At 42.8% G+C, this 23,126-nt stretch overlaps 1 protein-coding gene and 2 non-coding genes across 10 annotated transcripts in view; all 3 read left to right on the forward strand.

Moving 5' to 3' along the window:
* Nucleotides 1–23,126, forward strand: part of Fry (FRY microtubule binding protein) — a 407,497-nt gene that overhangs the window by 380,929 nt on the left and 3,442 nt on the right. For 5 of the 8 annotated variants that reach the window (XM_031338824.1, XM_031338825.1, XM_031338830.1 and 2 more), the window contains 6 exons: nucleotides 1,147–1,336; nucleotides 6,286–6,435; nucleotides 7,400–7,498; nucleotides 10,061–10,144; nucleotides 19,177–19,194; nucleotides 20,900–21,010. In XM_031338824.1, coding sequence (XP_031194684.1) covers nucleotides 1,147–1,336; nucleotides 6,286–6,435; nucleotides 7,400–7,498; nucleotides 10,061–10,144; nucleotides 19,177–19,194; nucleotides 20,900–21,010 — 652 coding nt within the window. The remainder of the gene's footprint in view (nucleotides 1–1,146; nucleotides 1,337–6,285; nucleotides 6,436–7,399; nucleotides 7,499–10,060; nucleotides 10,145–19,176; nucleotides 19,195–20,899; nucleotides 21,011–23,126) is intronic. The other 3 variants (XM_031338826.1, XM_031338828.1, XM_031338832.1) reach the window with 1 other exon arrangement.
* On the forward strand, nucleotides 18,332–18,440 carry LOC116071879. The gene has a single exon (XR_004111223.1). It is a non-coding gene; the product is annotated as a small nucleolar RNA U13 (small nucleolar RNA).
* On the forward strand, nucleotides 22,094–22,200 carry LOC116071577. The gene has a single exon (XR_004110988.1). It is a non-coding gene; the product is annotated as a U6 spliceosomal RNA (small nuclear RNA).

The raw sequence follows: 23,126 nt of genomic DNA on the forward strand, positions 1-23,126 counted from the left end.
TTTTTTTTTTTTTTAGCATTTATTTATTTATTTCATGTATATGAGTACACTGTCATCGTCTTCAGACACACGAGAAGAGGGCATCAGATCCCATTACAGATGGTTGTGAGCCATCTTGTGGTTGCTGGTGTTCTTAACCACTGAGCCATCTCTCCAGCCCAGCAACAGGCTCTTTACAAGCTAAACTCTGCTCTTTAACTGAGTGTCTGGTGGCCAATGCCTCTAAAAGCAGTGACTTACATAAGCACAAAGAGAAGGTGGAAAGGTGAAAACATCATACCTTGCATTGATTCAGCATCTGCCATAAGTCACAAATTACAATGCAGTTTGGATCTACTTTAGGAGAGAGTCTATACTTATGCTTGTGAATACTGGAAATGAGAGCTAAGTCAAAGCCCGGGACTACGCAGAGGCCATCAGAGGAAAAGACTGAGGGGATAGCATGGAAAGACAGGACCTTCCACATCCTCCCCACTTCCTTCCGGTCTGTCCTGTTCACTCTGTAATTCTCCATTCCTGTCCCACCCTCCCCGAATTCCCAGAGTTTGTGCACATGTATTCCTCGTCTGTCCGCATCAGGGACAAGTTTGAAGAACCCAAAGTTGGATTAGAGGTTTTTTTCCTGAATGCAAAGTATAGAGGAATGGCAACGTTGAGCTTGGGAACATTGGATGTTTAGTGTAAGGCCTGGCCCCTGGAAGAGCAAGAGCTTGCTGAGGACTATGAGATATAAGCCTGTGCAAAAGAATTGGAAACGCCAAGGCATCATGGTGGTAAACCCCTTTGATGCCAGCATTCAGGAGGCAGAGGCAAGTGAATCTATGACTATAAGGCTAGCCTGGTCTACATAGTGAGTTTCAGGCCAACCAAGACTGTATAGTAAGACCAGTTTTAAACCACTACCCCCTACCCAACCAAAAAGAGGAGGAATCGTAGAAATGCTGAAAGAAGAAAAAAAAAAGATGTATTTCCTACGAACCAAAAGATCTCAGAGATTTCTTGTAAAAACCAAATCCCTAGAAAGCCTTGAAAGGAATAAAGGAGCCAAAGGGCTATCTTGCCAGGCTGATAGGCAAGTGTAGAACCTGTCCAGCTGGGTACAAGAGGCTGCCACCTTTTAATGGCTATGGTGTCCATGTTTTCCAGCTTCGGAGAAGGTGACAGGGGTGTGTCTCCCCCTCCCTCGCCCTTCTTCTCGGCCATCCTTGCTGCCTTTCAGCCCGCCGCCTGCGATGATGCAGAGGAAGCCTGGCGCAGCCACATTAACCAGCTCATGTGTGACTCAGACGGCTCCTGTGCTGTGTACACATTTCATGTGTTCTCCTCTCTGTTTAAGGTATGGGCTCATGGAGCATCCTAAAGACAGCTGATGGCTGTGAGCTTCACAAGGGGTTGTTGTCTCTCTAGGGCAGTGGTTCTCAACTTTCCTAATGCAAGGACCCTTTTTAAAAAAAAAAATTATTTATGTATTTAGTTATTTATTTTATGTATATGAGTACACTGTAGCTGTACAGATGGTTGTGAGCCATCATGTAGTTGCTAGGGATTGAATTCAGGACCTCTCCTCACTCTGGTTGGCTCTGCTCACTCTGACCCAAAGATTTATTTATTATTATATCTAAGTACACTAAAGCTGTTTTCAGACACACCAGAAGAGAGCATCAGATCTCATTATGGGTGGTTGTGAGCCACCATGTGGTTGCTGGGATTTGAACTCAGGACCTTTGGAAGAGCAGTCAGTGCTCTTAACTACTGAGCCATCTCTCCAGCCCTGAGGAGACCCTTTAATAGAGTTTCTCATGTTGTAGTGACCCCCAGCCATAAAATTAATTCATAGCTACTTCGTAACTGTCGTTTTGCTACTGCTATGAATCGTAATGTAAATAACTGATAGGCAGGATATCTGATGTGAGATCCCTAAAGAGGTCACCGCCCACCGGTTGAGAACAGCTGCCTCTAGGGTTACGTAGGTAAAGACTGGTTTCTCTACCTACAGCTTTTATTCATCCTTTATTGCCTTACCCTTATGAAAGCCCTGAACTCAAGTGATCTCGGGTCAGCAGTCATGAAGGGAGCTTTTATCTCTGCCACTCCATTTTCTGTTGACATTCTCAATGGTAAGAAACCATGGTAGCTTAGTTAGTGTTTCTTTTACTGTGATAAAACACCATGACCAAAAACAACTTGAGGAGGAAATGGTTAATTTGGCTTATAAGTTGCAGCCCACCCTTGAGGAAAGCCAGGGCAGGAACTGAAGCAGAGACCATGGAGGAACATTGCTTACTGGCTTGATCACTGTCACTTGCTCAGCTTGATCTTTTATGTAACCCAGGACAGCCTGCCCAGCATTGGCTCCGCCCACAAAGCACTCAGAACATGAAGGGGAGCTTCAGCGAGGCTATGTTAGTCTCTCTGAGATCCTCTCCTTTTCCTTAGGGCACACATTGGACATTTTCATAATGGCTAAAAAAAAAAAAATGTAGTACCAGGCAAGGTGGCTCATGGCTCTCGACCTATGGGAGGCAGAGGCAGAGGCAGGCAGGTTGATGCAATATTGGAGATAGCCTGGGCTATGTAGTTCCAGGTTATCCTGGGACTACAGAATGAGACACTTTTTTCCTTTTTAAACATTTATTGTATTTTTTTTTTTAAAGATTTATTTATTTATTATGTGTAAGTACACTGTAGCTGTCTTCAGACGCACCAGAAGAGGGCATCAGAACTCATTATGGGTGGTTGTGAGCCACCATGTGGTTGCTGGGATTTGAACTCATGACCTTCTGAAGAGCAGTCAGTGCTCTTACCCGCTGAGCCATCTCACCAGCCCTTGTATTATTTTTTTTAATTTCATACATGAGTACTACTTGAGTTATGGTTTCTATTACTGTGAAGAGACACCAGGACCATGCAACTCTTATAAAGGACAACAGTTAATTGGGACTGGCTTACAGTTTCCAAGGCTTAGTCTATTATTGTCATGGCAGGAAGCATGGTGGCATGCAGGCAGACATGGTCCTAGAAAAGGACCCAAGAGTTCTGCATCTAGACTGGCAAGCAGCAGGAAGAGACCAAGATACTGGGCCTGGCTTGAGCATTTGAAACCTCAAAGCCCACCCCCAGTGACAAACTTCCTCCAACAAGGCCACAGTTCCTTGTAGTGCTACTCCCTGGTGACCAAGCATTAAAATCTATGAGCCCATGGGGCCATTCCTATTCAAACCACCACAAGTACTACATTTATTTCAACTCCACCCATGCCCTGACTCCCTCGCAATGTCATAACCTCTTCTGTAATTCTGCACACACATGTGTGTACATATAGAAACACAACCTGCTACATTGGTTTAGGATTGTTCATGTACATGTGTTTAAGGCTGACCATCCAGGGGCCCACCCTTGGGAAAGACTCATTTTCTTTTCTCAGTAGCCATTGATTGTTGATAGCTCTTCATCAAGGGGTGGGACCTTGTAAGATTTTTTTTTAATCTAACTGGCCTGTCAGTGTCGTCTTTGTGCGGGTCTTGTTTAGGTGACCATACTGTTGACAAGTCATGCATGCAGCTTCCCTGATAGGTAGAAGACACTATCTCAAAGCAGATGTCCTGGTGTTTTGGCTCTCGTGGTGCCCCTCCCCCTTTCCATGATGTTCCCTGTGCCTCAGGTGTAGAGGCCGTGTACGTATATCACAGTTGTACACATATCAACAGTGAGTGGGTACCCACTGTCAGTTGTTTGCTCCATGTTGACCAGTTGTAGATTTCTGTAATGGTCTCTACTGGGAAGAGAGGGTTCTTTATACCCACTTACCTGTGGATTACTTCACACAGTGTAACATTTTCTAGTTCCACCCATTTATAATTTCTTTTTTGTCCCATTTTGAGTACACACTGTCACTGTCTTCAGACACACCAGAAAAGGGCATTAGATCCCATTACAGATGGTTGTGAGCCACCATGTGGTTGCTGGGATTTGAACTCAGGACCTCTGGAAGAGCAGTCAGTGCTCTTAACCCCTGAGCCATCTCTCCAGCCCCAATTTTTCTTTTTGACTGAATAGCACACACACACACACCTATGAATAGTGTATATATACCATATTTTCATTATCCATTAGTCAGCTGAAGGATATTTAGGTTGTCTTCATTTCCCAATGTGGTGGTTTAAATAGGTATGGCCCCCATAGACTCGTGTTTGAATGCTTGGTCCACAGGGAAGGGCACTATTAGGAGGTGTGGCCTTGTTGGAAGTGTATCACTGTGGGTGTGGGCTTTGAGGTCTCCTATGCTCAAGCTCTGCCCAGTGTGGCACACAGTCTCCTGCTGCCTGAGGATCAAGATGCAGAACTCTTGGCTCCTCCAGCAATATGTCTCTCTACACACTGCCATGTTTCCCTCCATGATGATAATAGACTAAACCTCTGAAACTGTAAGCCAATCCTAATTAAATGTCTTTCTTTGTAAGAGTTGCCATAGTCATGGTGTCTCTTCACAGCAAAAGAACCCTAACTAAGACACATAGCTATTGTGAATAACTCAGCCATGAGCACGGCTGAGCAAGTATTTCTTGAGTAGGATGTCATTTCCTTTGGGAATATGCTGCAGGGTGGCATTGCTGGGTCATATGTTAGGTCTATTTTTAGCTTGTTGAAAATTCTCCACATTGATTTCCAAAGTGGCTGTACCCGTTTGCAATCCCACTAGCGATAAATGCATGTTCGCCTTTCCCTACCAGCAATTGTTGTCCATTGTTTTCTTGATTTTTGCCATTCTAGCTGGAATAAGAAACCACCAAAGTGGTTTTAACCTTAGAAGGATGTGAAACACTTAAAATACTTCTTAGCCATTTATTAAAAGATTTTATTTATGAGTATACTGTAGCTGTCTTCAGACGCACCAGAAGAGGGCATTGGATCCCATTACAGATGGTTTTGAGCCACCACGTGGTTGCTGGGAATTGAACTCAGGACCTCTGGAAGAGCAGTCAGTGCTCTTAACCACTGAGCCATCTCTCCAGGCCTTCTTAGCCATTTTTATTTCTTCTTTTAAGAGCACTCTATTCAATTATATGGCTCTTTTTTTAATTGTATCATTTCTTGTCTTGGTTCATTGGTCTGTTTGGCTTTAGTCCTTTGTATATTCCTCTTTCAGATGTATATTGATATTGATCGTCTATCAGGTGTATAGCTGGCAAAGATTCTCTCCCAGTCTGGGGACTTATCCATGGTTGGTTCCTTGGCTATGTAGAAGCTTTTTAGTCTTGTGAGGTCCTATTTGTCAATGGTTGGCTCCTGAGCAAATACTATCCTACCCAGAAAGGCCTTTCTTACAGTGGTGTCTTCTAGGGTACTGCCTAAGGTCCCCACTATCACTTTCAGCATGCTGGGTTTCACACTAATGTCACTGGTCCATTTGGAGTTGATTTTGTGCGCAGGGTCATGGAGAGAGGTCTAATTTCATTCTCCTGCATGAGGGCATCTAGCTCTCCTGGCAGCGCTTGGTGATATTTCCTTTGGGCATATGCTGCTGGGTGGCATAGCTGCAGCTCTGTAATACAGCTCAGAATCTGAACCAGTAAGCCCTGTGCGTTGTTCTGCTCAGAATTGCCTTGGCTATCTGAGCTCTTCTCTGTTTCCATATGGATTTTAGTATTTCTTTGCTAAAAGTGTTATCATTTCTAGTTTTCTATGAGACTTTTTGTGATCGCTTATATATCTCTTACCATATCATCTACAAATAGGGATAGTTTGACTACTTCTTCTCCTAGTCATATCCCTTTAATTTCTTCTTTGGTTATATTGTTCTGGCTAGTGCTTCAAGCACTGTGTTGAAAGGACTGGGGACAGGTGGTGGCCCTGTCTCCTTCCTAATGTTAATGGCATGACTGGAGTTTTTCTCCATTGAGGATGATATTGCCTGTGGGTTCGTCATATATAGCTTTTATTATGTTGCAATATGTCTGTTCTGGATCTCCTGGAACTGTGTAGTAGGATTCAAACTTGGGTCCTCTATAAGAGCCCCATGCATGTTCTCTTAACTGCTGAGCCATCTCTCTAGCCCCACTTTTTGTTTTGTTTTTGTTTTTGAGACATCTCATGTAACACAGGCTGGCCTTGAATTCCCCATCCTGTCTCTGCCTCCCAAGTCTTTGATTATAGGTTTGTACCACCATGCCCCAAATTATTTTAAATTTCTGCATGCCCCACCCCCAACACACATACAAAGTTATTTTCTACTGTATAAGTTGAACCTTGCTTGCCTTTGTGCATGATCCCTCTCCTGCCTTGCAGAATATTCAAAAGAGGTTCTGCTTCCTAACCTGTGATGCAGCCAGTTACCTTGGAGATAACCTCCGGGGAATCGGGTCCAAATTTGTCAGCTCTTCCCAGATGCTTACCTCCTGCTCTGAATGCCCGACACTGTTTGTGGATGCAGAGACTGTGAGTATCCCTGCCCTGCTTAGCAGGGTGGCACGTTCATGTATAGGTTTGTTATGATAGAGTGTGTGTGTGTGTGTGTGTGTGTGTGTGTGTGTGTGTGTGTGTGTGTAAGCACATGGTGGTGCACACTTGCTCATGCGTGAAGGTCAGAGGACAACTTCAGAGGCCTGGTTCTCTCCTTCCACTAATGGGTTCCAGGGATCAAACTCAGGTCCTCTCATTAGCCCATTTTAAAAAACACTTCCAAAGCTGTGAGCAGAATAGAATTGCCACATGACTCTTGAAGAAGGTCCCTAGGTCTGCAGATTAATTAGTGAACATTGCCATCCGAGGCCAAGGCATTTCAGAAATTAGGAACACTCTACCACTGGGCTCCTTCCATCTCTGCAGCCCGTCTCCTTGAGTTATTGTGACTTTGGCAACCATTGCATATGACTGTGTGACTCTCACAGAGGTCACCAGGGAGCCTCTAACTGACTATCGGGGCATGATTTTATGAAGAAAACTTTGCAACACTGCCTTGAATTTTTCTTTTCTAGACACAGCCTCCCAAGTTCTCAGGCTTACAATCAACTATAAGAGGCAACAAAATCAGTCTTTCCCACAGCCTGATGGGTCTCTCAATAAGGAATGCAATATGAAAAATCATTTCATCTTAAATTATTTTAAATGCAAATTAAATATAAAATTAGTTTACAGATCTCTCTGGAGGACTGTCTTCCCTAACAAAACAGGAAATATTACTGATCCTGATAATAAAGTCATACATAAAATTGGTATCACATCTTAACATTGGTTTCCAATGGAAGGCTTGGATTATAAACCAGTTTCCAGTTCCAGCTGTAGCCAAAGTGAGGCCAAATTCATCCCTTACTTCTCCATCTCCTTCTTCTCTGTTTGTATACTAGACCTTTCTGTTGGTATTCCCATCTGTTTTGAAAAGCAAACTGTTTTTCTGTCTTAGCTCCTTTCCTGTGGGCTCCTGGACAAGCTCAAGTTCAGTGTGCTGGAACTGCAAGAGTATTTGGACACGTACAACAACAGGAAAGAGGCCACGCTCTCGGTAAGCCTGTGTCTCTGTGTGTGGCAGTCAGTTACAACTGAAAGAACGTAGCCATGAGGTGTGTGTCTGTGTCTGTGTCTGTGTCTGTGTGTGTATATGTGTGTGTAGTGTGTCTGTGTCTTTGTGTCTGTGTGTGTTGCCAGTTCCTACTTCAGAGTGACAGAACTACATAATACTTCTTATAGCCAAATGTGTGTGACCTTGGCCAAAAGGCCAAGAATCTCAAATAGAACCAAGGAAAGAGCAACCGATGTTCAGCTTTCAACTTTACCCCACTAAGGTCCCCACAGAGAAACCAGCACATATGTTTTGTATCTGCTCCATATGTCCCTAAAGATGCATCAAAACTAGTTTCCTTTGTCCAAGATTTGAATTTAGGTCTCTAGTCTGTGATAAAGACCGTGTATGACCAGAAGTGACTTGGATTAGAGAAGGGTTTGTTTGATCTTAGAGGCCATCATGAAGGGAAGTCAAGGTAGGAACCTGGAAGCAAAAACTGAAGCAGAAGCCATGGAGAAGTGCGACTTGCTTGCTCTCCATGGCTTCTTCAGCCTGCTTTCTTAGATCACCTACCTAGGGGTGCTGCTGCCCACAATGGACTGCTCCCTCCCATATCAATCACTAGTTAAGAAAATATCCCATAGACTTGCCAGCAGATTGATCTGATGGAATGGGCTTCTCAGCTGAGATTCCCTCCTTCAGGTTATGTCTAGGTTTGTGTCAGTGCGCCTCCTTCTCGAGTTAGCTTCACACAGATCCTCCCAGCTCCTGACCACTCTGAGCAGCTTTCCCTCCCTGTCCTCCTGGCTAAGCTTGGTCCTAGCTGTTACTCTTTACTCGTTTCTCCCCACTCCATGATAGATCTAGAAGCCATTCCATGCAAACCACCTGCTTTCTGACAGGGAGAGGCCCAGAGACTCAGGGAGTGAGCTATAAAAAAATGTGACAAAGTGTACATGTGACACCTATCATATCTATGACAAGGTGTACGTATGATACCTACCCTATCTATGACAAGGTGTATATATGACACCTATTGTATCTATGACAAGGTGTGTGTATGACACCTATCATATCTATGTCCTCCAATGAAATTCTCTAGACACTGTAAGAAAGAATATGGATTTTGAAGTCAGATGGACTTCAGTTCAAATCAAAACTCAGTTACCATCTGTTATTGGTCATCTGATAATGATATCTCATTGGCAAATTACTGTGAAGTTATGAGTTATGACAGTCATAGAAGCTGTCAAGTCCTGAGTCCATTCTGTATGGCTGACAGCTTACTGGGTTGCAGGTTTTCCCTGCTGCTGCTGTTGCTGCTGTTGTTATGTTTGCTTGTTTTGGCTTTTCGAGACAGGGTTTCTCTGTATAGCCCTGGCTGTCCTGGAACTCACTCTGTAGACCAGGCTGGCCTTGAACTCAGAGTTCTGCCTGCCTCTGCTGGGATGCTGTTATTATTCTTACCTCCCATGAGCTTTCTGAGGGCAAAAGTTCTGAGACTGTGCCGTAACACCCTTGTCTCTTATCTTTGTGGCTCTCCACCTACCTATATTCCCCAGCTTCTCAGCTGTCAGCTGGTCAGAGCAATCCTCTCTCTCTGGCTGGTGAAGCAAATTAACCTGTAGGTGTCAGGTTGGAATTTCAGGGCTCACTGTGTTGTGCCTGAAGAGCCCATTTCACACCTGTGTTAGTACTACCCACATGCTTATGTGGAATCCCCACCAAAATGGCCAAAGTGTGGCTGTAATGGTCTTTGTTCCAGGGGCAGAAGCCTGCCCCATGGCAGCTTCCTAATCATAATGAAGAAATGGGTGCAGCAAGGCCTGAATATTCTTGCCTGTGAGAAGTGTTGGTTCTATCTCCTAATCTCAGCTGTATGAAATTATTCTAACCATATAAGTATTTATTTTCATTCATACCTAAATCAGGAATGATCTGGTTTTAAAACAAAAAACAAAAAACTCAAGACCAGGCTGGCCTTAAATTCAAAGAGATCTGCCTGCCTCTGTCTCCCAAGTGCTAGGATCAAAGACATGTGCTGCATCTAGTCATGAAAATTTATTTTAAGGGACAAAAAAGATGGCTTAGCAGTTTAGAGCACTGGCTGCTCTTGCAGAGGACCCGGGTTTGGTTCCCAGCACCCATATGATGGCTCACAAGCATCTGTAACTCTGATCCCAGGAAATATCTAGCCCCTCTCTTGCCCCCACAGGCACCAGTCATATCAGGCATAAATATATGTGTATATATGTACATATATACACATATATTTATATATATACACACACACACACACACACACTACATACTACATACACACACATAAAATAAAAATAAGTAAATCTTACAAAGAAATTGAAATTGTGACCCTATGGCAGGTATTTTAATTTCAGCAAATCTCTAACCTTTCAAGTTTCCTTTCCTAAAAGTCATTCCAGCAAACTTGTATTTACTCTTGTTAGAAGCCTGATCCAGTCTCCCAACAAACCCTACAATTTAAATGTTCTCAGGACATCTGTGGATCTACCTATGTCCTGTCTCTCTTTTTCTTGACAACAGTGGCTTGCCAACTGTAAGGCAACATTTGCAGGTGGCTCGAGAGATGGAGTGATTACCTGTCAGCCCGGAGACTCGGAAGAAAAGGTAATGAATGCCTGTTAAGAGTATGTCTCTCCTGTGGTCTGGCTCTGTGGTAGTTTTGAGCCTCACAAGAAGCATGGAGCTTGAGAAAGGAAGAGGAGGAGGGAGCCATCTCCCACATTCACATGATACCAAAAGGGAAGACAGTGCATCCATACCATGCATGGTTGTGTGTGCATCTATGCCATGCATAGTTGTGTGTGCATCCATACCATGAATGGTTGTGTGTGCATCCATACCATGCATGGTCATGTATTGATGGGGCTGGGAGACTTTTGTTTTCTCCTTTCTGGAAAAATAGTGACATAAGACTAACCTTTTTGCCAGATGCTGTTAAATTGTGCTAATCACTTCCTAATGAACCTTTCTTAATCCAGAATATGAAACCGCATTCCACCATTGCTGGACTGCTTAGTTCCTTCAATGAAATGATTCACTGAAGTAAAGGAAAGTTGTCTATTCCCACTTAGAATATGTCTACCACATACAAGCAGCTGATTACATATATGTTATATGATACAGGAAACTGGGACGGAGACTGAGATAAAACTATTCATTCTGCAATTGGGCTTTAAGAGCCCCTTGTTGGGTTTTATGGTTCCACCAGAGGCTCTCTCCTCCTCTTGTTGTCAGGGAGACAGATAACAATCAAGACATCACTGAGGCAAGGTCTGTGGTAAGAAAAGGGAGCTATTAGTGCACACAGCAGAACAAAGGCATCAGACAGCAGGTGGCCCTGGGAAGGCTTCCTAGTTGGGGCGTGAGACAGAGGAGATCTCCAATGTGAACTAGAGGTAACTGTGGAAGCTGGTAAGGATGAAAGGCTTGTATAAAGGTCCTGAGGCAGAAGGGATGGTGATGTTCTAAGAACTGAAGAGAAGCTGTGGGACCAACAAATGCAGAGAGACAAGGCAAACCTGAGAAGCTTTTACAGCCATCACAGAAGCCTGGCTGTGAGGGCTAGGTCCCTTCACAGCAATTTAAGCAGCAGGGAAGTGAGCAGACTAAAGCTGTTTGTACCATATGGGACAAACTCAAGTGGTGAGGAGGCCCTGAGGGAAGCTTAGAAGGCTGAGACCCAGACTCTGTGCAGCAGGTGTCACGCTAGAATTACATCGCCACTGAGAAGGCTTCTCAGATCACGCACCCTCCCATGTAAGAAGCAGGCTGTATCAATGTATAAAGAGCCCAGTAAGGTTTGGGGTGACATTTTTCTACCTAACACCAGTAATCCAATACCAATTTGGTCACTGTCCCCAAACAAGTTCAGAGTGCCGAGAGCTATACACCACCGCCACTCTGTCCCTCTGTGTAAGCCCTGAGATAAGTGATTAAGGATGGCAAAAAAGCAACTGTAAAGCTGAGAAATCTTAGATGGGATTATTAGAGGTAGTTTCTGCTCTTTTTGAGAACACATTTGTATTTCAGTCTGTAGTTTCCTGAGACTTTTAATTTGTTTTGTTTTTAAGACACGGTTTCTCTGTGTAGCCCTGGCTATCCTGGAACTCACTCTGTAGACTAGGCTGGCCTTGAACTCACAGAGATCTGCCTGCCTCTGCCTCCCAAGTGCTGGGACTAAAGGCATGCGCCAACACTACCCTGCACATTTCTAGAGAGTTTTAATATAGGTGTGTAATGGTGCTACAGGGTAACTCCTTCACAAACAATCCTTACTCAGATGTGGAGTTCAGAATCACCCTAGAGTTTCCATCAATCCCAATGTGTGCACCTATAATGTTCTGATTCGGCTGATCTGAATATATCCCTCCCCTTTTTTGACAGATAGGATTCCCTGTGTAGCCCTGACTATCCTAAAACGTGCTATGTTGACCAGTTGGCCTCAAACTCATGGAAATCTGCCTGCCTCTGCATCCTGTATATAGGGAATAAAGTCATGTGCCACCACACCCAGTTTGAATACTTTTAAAAAATAAAATACTACTAGGCTTCACATTTTATGGTTATCTAGAAGGACCTACTCCTGGCTCCAGCTTGTTTATCCTTTTACTTCATTCTGCTGGGCAAAGTCAGGCCAGAAAATAGTCACCAGGTTAGACCTTACACTTAGCACAAGCCTAGCTCAGATTATAGTATAGCTTGTATATAGTGTATAAAAATGATTAGTTAGCTAAGCATTGACTCTGTTATCAAATCCTATTACACCCAGTAATAAAGATTCAGTTGGGAGAATATATTAATACATTACAGACTTATATTAGGAATATAGGTTGAAACCAAACCTCTGATCTGTTTGTTGAGTGCTAGCCCTACAGATAAGTGGGAACTAAAGCTAGATCATTCTACTTCCAGATAGACTCATTTCTCTATTTTACTTCTCCCAGTTCTCTTTGTTTCTACTTCTTGGTTTCCATTTATCTTTTGTATTCATATCCCCATCCCCCACCCCAGAACTTCCAACTCTCTGTACATACATGCATGCACGCACGCACGCACTTGTGCCCAGGAACATCACAGTTTACGCACACAATCTAAGGAGGTTGTAATGTTGCAGGTGATGTCTCATTAGACGGCCACTGTGCACGTGACCTCCCTTAACTGAACCATGCTCGTGTAGCTCCTGGTACTTGTTGCTGAACTTGCTGCTCCGTATCTCTTTTCTCGTGTCTTGTATTAAAGAACGATTAAAAGACAGAGTCTATCTATAGTCAGTTCGATGTGGCAGCTCTAGGTATACAATAAAGGCTTGAGAATAAAAATGGGAGGTAATACTCTCAGGTACTGTGTGCATGTGACCTCATTTGCCCCTTTACAACTGCCGTAATTTGCTCCACTTGCTATGATGAACACCATGACTAAAAACAACTTGGGAGGAGAAGGTTTATTTCACCTTACATGATGTAACCCCATCACTGAGGGGCTACAAGGCAGGAACTAAAAGCATGAACCTGGAAGCAGGGGCCGAAGCTACTTACTGCTCTTGTCTCTCCTGGCTTGTTCCCCCATAGCTTGTTCAGCCTGCCTTCTTATATAACACAGGACCGACCACCTGCCGAGGGATGGTACCACCCACAGTGGGCTGGGCCATCCCACACCAATCGAGAAAATAACCCACAGGCTTGTCTACATACCAGTCTGTTGTAGACAATTCCCCAACTCAGGGATCCCTCCTCTCGGGTGACTCTGGTTTGTATCAAGTTGAAAAACAACAACAATACAGACAAACAAACAAACACTGAGACAAGCTGAATCGGAGGGACAAGCTATAAGATGCCATATTCCATGTCTCCAAGTTGTCTCTAGCCTTCTTGTAGAGACAGAACACGCACATGGGGGGGGGGGGGACTGATTGTGAGGTTAGAGAAAAATGGGGGGAGGCGGCATCTAGTCTGATGCCTTTGACCTGCTAATAAACCAACCAGGTCTGCCCCATCTGGTACTAGCATGGAGTTTCAGATATCCTGCTGGTTCATGGACACAGTGGTCACCAGGGAATTTGGGCAACAACCGGTTGTCTGGGGAAGATGCTTTTAATCTCATGTATGTCATCATTCTGGAGCCTTTGGCCAGTTATTGACTTAGGTTTCCTGGTATTAGCAGTTTTCTAGACTGGGATACAGAATACGCTAAATAGCATGGAGAACAAGTGAGCAGTTTGCTTTTGTCTCACAAGATCATTTCTGTTCATGCGCACATACCATCCCACTTTATGGTGTTTGGGGGTCGTCCCCCATCCCCTGCCTTCACCAGTCAAAGCAGAAAAAGTTTTCACAATTTGCAATATCTCATCAGCTAAAAACAGGTTCCCACTCGTCCCTCTGTTCTCAAGTAGCTCCCCCTGGTGGTTGAAGCTCACGTAAATTTAGGTCCAGAAGCTAAGGCTCCAGCCAGCTCTGGGCTCTCCTGGCAGTATTTTCAACCTCCACCCTGTAAAATAGCAAATACTGCTTATCTCTCTGGCTCTGCAGAAGAGTCCCCATGAGAGCTGAAGATGTCTTGCTTGTTAGAATTTATTTCAGTTGACATTCTCACATGCAAACTGTATTTCTTGCTCTGGGTGCAAGCATAAGAATTTACACTCAGCGCATCTTGTCCTCAAATCATCATTCCAACTATTAGGATCTTTCTGGAAAAAAAACACTTTGTCTGCTGTTTTTCCTGTCTCAATACAGCATAGGAATATGGCCTGCCACCCATGACCTTATACAAGGTGATCAAGTTGAGCCAGGCTGTTCTCCGGTCAAATTGAAACCCACTAAACCTCAGCCTTCAGATATGGTCCACCTATCTGTCTTCCAAAAGAAAATCTTCTCTCCCATCCTGGCTCTTCTCTCCCATCCAAACTCATAGAGATCTGTCTGCCTCTGTCTCCCAAGAGCTGGCATGAATCAGTTTAACTTTAAAAGTTCCCAGAGTTAAGTAAGGCAGTGATTGCACATAACTTTAATTTCAGTACTTGGGAGGCAGAGGCCAGTCTGTTCTGTAGAGCAAGTTCCAAGACAACTAGGGTTACAAACAGAAGAAAACTTATCTCAAAAAAAAAAAAAAAAAAAAAAAGGTTCCAACATTTTAAAAGTCCACTCTTAACTGTGAATTCCTATAAAATCAAAGTCACATGCTTCCAACATATAATGGCACAGGGTAAACACTCTTTGAAAAAAAAGAGAATAAATAATCAATGCATACAAAGAATGAACCTGTAACTCCTAGGAGTTGTGTCTCCTGGGATTTAAAATTAGTAAATATCTCAAGATGTATTACCTGTATCACAGGCTTTGAGGTTTTTAACTTTAAAAGATATTTATGAACAAGATTAAAAACAAAACAAAACGAAACAAAAAACGAAACAAAAAAAAATATTTTTTCTTTTGGACAACCAAAATGGCTGTCAACCGAAGATGTAGATTGTTGGAAAAGAGCTTTTCCTGGCATATGCAAAGCCTTGGGTTCAAGCCCCAGCACTGCAAAAATTAAAAATTAACAAAAATCAGAAAAGAGGGAAGGAAGGGAGGGATGAATGGTAGGTGGTAGTTGTCACTGTATCAAGCCCAATTAGTATTAAGAGGTAAGTGACCAGCATTCCTGCCTACTTAAATTTCATGCATTCACATGCTAAGACAAAGAAATTCATCAGTAGCCTAAGTTACTTTCTATATAAAATCAAAACTTTATCCCTGTCTTAGTCAGGGTTTCTATTCCTGCACAAACATCATAATCAAGAAGCAAGTTGGGGAGGAAAGGGTTTATTCAGCTTACACTTCCACACTGCTGTTCATCACCAAAGGAAGTCAGGACTGGAACTCAAGCAGGTCAGGAAGCAGGAGCTGATGCAGAGGCCATGGAGGGATGTTCCTTACTGGCTTGCTTTCCCTGGCTTGCTCAGCCTGCTCTCTTATAGAACCCAAGACTTCCAGCCCAGGGATGGCACCACCCACAATGCCCACCCCCAACTTGATCACTAATTGAGGAAATGCTCCACAGCTGGATCTCAGAGGCATTTTTCCAACTGAAGCTCCTTTCTCAGTTAACTGAGAAACTGATAACTCATAACTCCACACAAAGCCAGTCAGCCATTAGTTAAGTATAGCAAGCCAGGCATAGCTGCACATGCCTATAATTCCATCACTCAGGACCCAGAGGCAGCGGGACTAAAATCTCTAGTGCAAGGTTGTCTTCCAACTTGCAGCAGTCCTCCTGCCTCAGCCTCCCAGAGCAATGGGTTCACAGGCATATGCCATTGCGCCTGCTTCTGTTCTGTGATTTGCAAACTTCCTGCCTCTCTACTGTTGAGGATTTCTTCTTAGCATCTGGATTCTTGCCACCTCCCTACACACACACCAGGCACTACCCCCAGACAGTTCACATAACACATTTCCAAAATCAAGCTGACATCAAAAGGTTTTAGGGAAATTTCTAAAATCCTTGGGACCATATAAAACAATGACATCTATCCCCACCGTATGGTCAAAAGAATCTAAAGTTGCCCAAATACAGATACATTTAAAAAGACTTCTTGTGGGATTATTTTTTAAAACATGGATAAGAGGGCTGGAGAGATGGCTCAGCGGTTAAGAGCACTGACTTCACTACTGAAGATCCTGAGTTCAAATCCTAGCAAGCACATGGTGGCTCACAACCGTCTGTAATGAGATCTGACGCCCTCTTCTGGTGTGTCAGAAGACAGTTACAGTGTACTTACATATAATAAAAAAAGTCTTTTAAAAAAAAAAACATGGATAAGGAAAACCCAAGCCCAAGATAAAAGGAGGCATTATCCTTTTCCATGAGCCAGTCCCTTAGAAAGGCAGTTTTACTATCTTTTTTTTTCTTCTTTTGTTTTTTTGTTTTGTTTTGTTTTTCAAGACAGGGTTTCTCTGTGTAGCCCTGGCTGTCCTGGAACTCACTCTGTAGACCAGGCTGGCCTTGAACTCAGAAACCCGCCTGCCTCTGCCTCCCAAGTGATGGGATTAAAATCATGCCCCACCAGTTTTACTATCTTTTCAAAACCCTAAATGCAAATGAGGTTCCAGTCTGTGGCCTAGTGAAGAAATCAAAGAGGACAAAGGCCAAGGAAGCTGCTGCTGGCCCACCTAAAAGGAGCTCAGCAGGAGCGCTAGGCACGGCTCAGCAGGGTTGACCATCACCCAAGAAACATGCAGTTGTGCCCTAAGAGATAAGTGGGAGGATCCTGGTGACAATCCTCAGGACCAAGCCCAAGCTAGCAAAGAAAGTTCACTTGCCTTCACTGACCAGAGATGTCACTGCCTTGATGAGCATCTTGGATTACCTCATTGTTTGTAAATAAAAACAACAGTACTATTCACCCAGCCCATGTCATCTCACAACACCAAAAGCAAAGTCCACAGGAGCAGCACCAACCTGCTGCTGTGCTTACTACACATGATGTTCCCATCTGATGAAGCCCCAAGAGTCTTCAGTGCTGGCCCTGTGCAGGGCTGGAGAGAGGACCAGAGTTCGTTTCTCAGCTCCCATCTCAGGTGGCTCACAGATGCCTTGCAATGCCAGTTCTAGGGTTTCCGATGCCTCTGGCCTCTGAAAGCATGTGCACATAACCCCATACATACATACACACACACATACACACACATACATACACACATACACACACATACATATACACATACATACATATACACACACATGCACACATATACATACATACACACATACATACATACCCAAATATACACACATACATACATACACACTCATATATACACAGGCATACATACATACACACATGCACACACATACATACACATACATACATACACACATATACACACACACATATATACACATACATACATACATACATACTCACACTTGAGCACACATACATATAACTAAAAGTAAGTTTTAGAAAATGGCCCTAAGTACCTAATCTGATAGTACGTTATATGTCAGCACCAAAGTATGAAACTTTTAGATGTGATGTTTTCCAGTGCCTCAGCCATATATAACATACAACACAGGTTTTAAGGTTTTTCTCGTTCAAAGCTTTTAGAGATTTGTGACCAGAATCGAGAACCACCACAAAAGAATCTCAGTAAATTTACAGTCACTGCACACCTATCACAGCCATGTGGTGTTTATAGTAGACGAAGGAAAGGAGACTAGGAATCAGAGGTGGAGGTCTAGGCACACCTTCAGTAGCCACTGCGGATGAGTTGACAGTAATGTTAGTCACTGGACAGTGTCTTTAAAGACACCACAGTAAACTGACAGCCCAAAGCTTGGGGGGTCTTTTTTGCTTTTGAGAATTTTCCATGACAAGGATTACAAAGGGAGTAAGATAGGTCTTTAGATATTTTGAAAGTTTAGAACCAAGATATATGGGCTCATAATTGGAATTAATGAAGCTGTTGTTTAGGGCAGGGGCTGAGATAGAGTCTAATTATAAGCCCAGGCTGGCCCCAAACTCTCAAGTCATCGTGTGTCTGCCTCCAGTGTGCTCGAACTACAGATGTGCTCTACAAGGCCTGGTCTAAACTGATTTTGAAAAATCTTTTAAACATTTCCTTCAGATTGTAGTACCCCCTTCCCAACTACCCAAAGTTTCCACGAACTGATTCTGTTATGATGCCATTGATGACATGTTAGGAGTGGTTGCTGGAGCTGAGCATGACATCCTTGGTAAACTTTTGATATCTTAAGTTAATGCTCAGTTCTAGATTGCTTTTAGGAATTATTTAGCAGATAAAAATAAGGGTTTTTTTTTGGTTCGTAAATGTGAAGTGTGATGATTGGGTATTCACACATTGTGGGACATGTCCCTCCCACAGACCTTTTTACAATATTAGCAATTACATGTGAGAAAACTATCTCATAAATAATAAATCAAAAATAAAATGCATGGAAATACTTACCATGCTGCCTGCTTGTTTGGGAGTATGCGCTGTTTACTCCTTTGCGATAGCATTGTCTATCACTGCACGCTCTCAGTCTAAGGGATGGAAATTATCAGTGATTGGGAGGGTGCCCTGATCTTGCGGAAGGCCTGAGTTCAGTTCCCAGCATGAATGTTGGATGATTCACAGCTGCCTGTAACTCCAGCTCTTGTGGGAATCCAATGCCTCTGGTCCCCAAGGGCACCAACACTCATGTGCACATACCCACACGTATGTCCAGTATGAAAGGTAATCTAATTTGCCAGGGGATGGTTCTTCAGATTTCTCAGTTCCGTTCACATTAATGCACTCAAATCTTCAAGAAAAACAAAAAAAGGTTACTTCTAGTCTCCCAGATAGACTCGGGAAATCCAAGTCAACTAGAACAACAAAAAAAGGTTACTTTTATCTCCCAGACAGACTCGGAAATCCCAATGACTGTTTGTTCAGAGCTGTGTTGCCCACTAACGCTTGTTTTTACCCAGACCGCTATGCATGTTGGATGGGTACAATACTGGCGAGCGCTGGCCAGGTCTGGGCCAGCCAAGCTAACACTGCTGACGACAGCTCTGCTCCTGGAAGAGGGCCATGCTCTCTGTTGCATGCCACACTGACCCTATACTTTCTTTCCTTTCCTTTGTCTCCTGCACCATGCTTGCTGCGTAGCAAATGGAATCTCTTGCAGTAAGTTAACTTTCTTTCATATTCTTTGTCCACTGAGGCATGGACCCATGATGAGCCTTATTTTTACTGTTAACTGTTGTATCTTTTAGCATGGTTTCCCTTTTTGGTTTAATTTTCTTTTCTTTGGTAGATTGAGACATGGCAGCTTATCTGTAGCCTTCTGAACTATTTTCTCCCCCAAATAGAAACCTACATTGCTATGAATTCTCATTGACTCAATGGAAATTTTTAAACAATAAATGCCACCATTTGGCATTTAAGAACGTCAAGAGTTTTCATGGCTAGGTTTCACCCTAAATTGGGAAGAAAACATTATTTTTTTTAACACTTTTTAAAGTTAATTCACAAGATCCCGATAGTTACATTCCATACCAGATTTTTTAAAAAATAAGAAAAGAAAAGAGAGTTTAACTTATCATAAGGAATTTTACTGAAACAACCAAAGACCTAGCCAGATTCAACTAGTTCTTTACTCTAAAGCTATTTGCAGGTATTTGGGGGGAAAAGAAAAAGAAAAAGTCTAAACAGAATTGGATTTCTTTTAGAAGGAGTTTGGGAAGGGGAAAGCTTCATTCAGCATAGTCTTAGCAATATAGATATATAGAAATAGATATATGTCATCAATTTCAGAAACTTGAAAATCAGTATCAACCCAGGGGGTGGTAGCACATGACTTTAATCCTAACACTCTGAGTTTGAGGCGAGCCTGGTCTACAGAATGAGTTGCAGGACAGCCAGAGATACCCAAAGAACCATTGTCTTGAAAAACAAAAACCAAAACAAAAAAATCAAAATTAAAGGACATCAGTGATAGCAACAGAATATACTCCATAACACTTAAAATTCTTACAATGTGTCTCCTCCAGATTTGGGGAAAAGTGTTTTAATTTGCCTCTATGCTCAGTTCTGAGTTGAGCTCTCTATAGTCCCTGAGCACAGGTCCCGTTTACCCTGGCTTCCCATAGCCTCTTCCAAACCTAACAGTGGAGTCTTTGCACATCTGATATATAGCAGTTGTTCGTCTCCCTGGAGAATTCTGAGCCCTGATCTCCAGTGTGCCAGAGGCTCCCCTCATCCTCTGTAATACCCCATCCTCTCTGAGAGCTAACCCACTGTTGATTTAAGAAAGGCTGCATAGAGGATCTCAACTCAGAGAGTGTTGTGAACCTTGGTAGTGGGATGACTTGGGATTCTTTCTCATTTATTTCAGACTGTGTGGCTTGTACTTCTGCAGACTTCAGGAGTGGCTGCCCCCTCAATGCATCCCAGACTTACACAGTCGTCTCCCAAGTAGCAACTCAACTTACAGACATAACACCTAGAACTAGTTAGTGTTTTGCCCATCGGCTCTCCCTTTAATGAAAAGAATTCTTGGCTGTTTAAAAACAGTCTGTAGCTTATAAAAAAAAAAAATCAACACAACCGCTCAGGGATAATTTATAGGCATATACGACTTGGCATACACGACTGAAATGTGATTTCCCCATCCTTTTACATCCCATCCTAATTATTCATTCAGTATTGTATGAAAAACAACGATCTGTATTATACTGGGACCATCTTGCTGATGCTACTGAGTGGGTTTGGGTTCGTTTTATTTGGAATGTAAACAAAAAAGCAATCTGCCTGTTCACTCTTCACAGCTTTGCAGGTTGAACTTTAACAGCTGTTTCTCCTTCCCCTGTACCCTCCCCTCCCTCTCTAGCAACTGGAGCTGTGTCAGAGGCTGTACAAGCTGCATTTTCAGCTGCTCCTGCTCTATCAATCTTATTGCAAGCTCATCGGCCAGGTGCACGAAGTGAGCTCCGTGCCAGAGGTGAGTCCTCCCACTAGTCTCCCCGCAGAACCACTTAGTGGTTTCCATATTGGTTTGGTTTTGGTTTTCCTCTGTCCTCCACCCCACATATAATGGTACAAATTGAGTTCCTCTTTGTTTGGTGTTGCAGGAAATATTTAAAAAAAAAAAAAAAAAAGAATTGGCTCCTTTATTCATTAGGAGATTAGTTCACAAGAAGCCACCTGTGTACCTGACTCATTCCTCATTCTAGACAGCCTCTCCTGGGAAAGCAGGCAGCACGAGCCATCACAACATATCCCCTTTCTGCTCTAAGAAAAAGCAAAACCTTTCTCTCAATATAGAGCACAGCTATTACCATTTTGTAACTTATAAGGTATGAGATAGACCTAACACCCAGTCCATCAAGTTTGTCATTAAAATAGAACATTTTCATCTATCCTAAATTAAAAGACTTATCACTCTACACCTGTAAACTATCCTCTCAAAGTAAATAACCTGGGTTGGCTATGAGACTATAAGTAGTTTTCCAACCCCATCAGAAATCCGAGAATGACCAACATTTTTTGTTTGTTTGTTTGTTTTCTTTTCTTTTCCTTTTTTTATCTGCCTGCCTCTGCCTCCCAAGTGCTGGGATTAAAGGCGTGTGCCACCACTGCCCGGCTGAGAATGACCAACATTACCTGAAAATATATGAAAAGCCTAACACAGCTTCCAGAACTGAGACAAATTGTAGAGACAGGTGCCTGCCTATACAGCCCCTAAGTCAGGAAGATGGAGCATGTCTTCAGCCTTCTGGCCCAGGATCATCTGACAGACCTACAGAAACAGGATATTAAGGACTAGCTTACTCTGTCTCAGCAGAAACGAGCTGTCCTAAACTTGTCCTTTCTTTGGGTAGTACTATGTCTGTAAATGAAAAGAGGCAATTCTTGCCTAGTGGCTGTCTCTCCACAACTGGAGTAACTCATAGATGCTTAATTTTTTTCTTTGAATCCAAGACAGGGAAAGCCATCAGGAGCAGACTAGTCTCAACAACAAGTGAATAAATAACATTAAATGTCTCATTCTGTGGATTTTTGACGTTTTTGAAAAGCAACTATCGTGCTCGCTTTGGCAGCACATACACTAAAATTGGAACGATACAGAGAAGATTAGCATGGCCCCTGCACAAGCATGACACACAAATTCATGAAGCGTTCCATATTTAAAAAAAAAAAAGAAAACCAACTATCTATATAAAGTAATCTGGACTGTTCTCCATTAACTACTCCCAGCTATTTCTAATTAAAATCCCTGAAACCACCCTAACAATAAACTCAGAGCCATGAATTTGCTATTTGGCCCTTAACTCACAGGTTTAATCATCTCAGATCAGTTTATAATAACATTTACAGAAGGACTGGGTCTAAGCCCTGTACTTTTAAATTTTTGTATCAATAGAAGAAATTTGTACCAATGAAAACCTTGATTTTGCATCAAAATAAATTCTGTACCAAAATAAGAAATTATGACTTCAGCTTAATAACAATTAAACAGATTTCTACCAAATGAGATTATGGCTAGGCAATTTTAGCTATTCCTCCCTGTTCCAATTATGATCATTTCTACATTCCCTAGAAAGACAACCTATAATAACCACCTCCAGTCCAAAGGCCCAGGGAACTGTTGGCGATGACTCTTCATAACTTCCTCAAGCTGAATATGGGTGTTGAGATACTTTGAAGCAAGGCGGGGGGGGAGGTAGGGAAAAGAGGGGAGTTGGTTGGCCTTAAGAAGGCCACACCAACAATTGATTTAGTCTCAGATGCCTATGTCCTGACTGAATCTGGCTGAAAGTCCAAGACATCAGAAGTTCAAGCAGATTAGTTCAGCATGTCTGACAATGAGACTCACCAGGCTGTATATTCTATAATATATAAATCTCAAAGCAAAATTTTAGTATCATCAAGACAACCTTTTTGTTTGATTCTCTGGAATCTAGTTCCTCAGGGGTCTCCCTCAACCAAATCTGATCCATATAACTCTGGAAGGTGTAAATACCTTAATCATCTTTTCCAAAACACAAAGACAAAACCTTTCTCCCAAATCAGCATATCCTTGAGCCCATAACCAGAAAAAACTTTATTTTGACCCC

Source organism: Mastomys coucha, unplaced genomic scaffold (assembly GCF_008632895.1).
Source record: "Mastomys coucha isolate ucsf_1 unplaced genomic scaffold, UCSF_Mcou_1 pScaffold22, whole genome shotgun sequence".
Taxonomy (NCBI): Eukaryota; Metazoa; Chordata; class Mammalia; order Rodentia; family Muridae; genus Mastomys; species Mastomys coucha.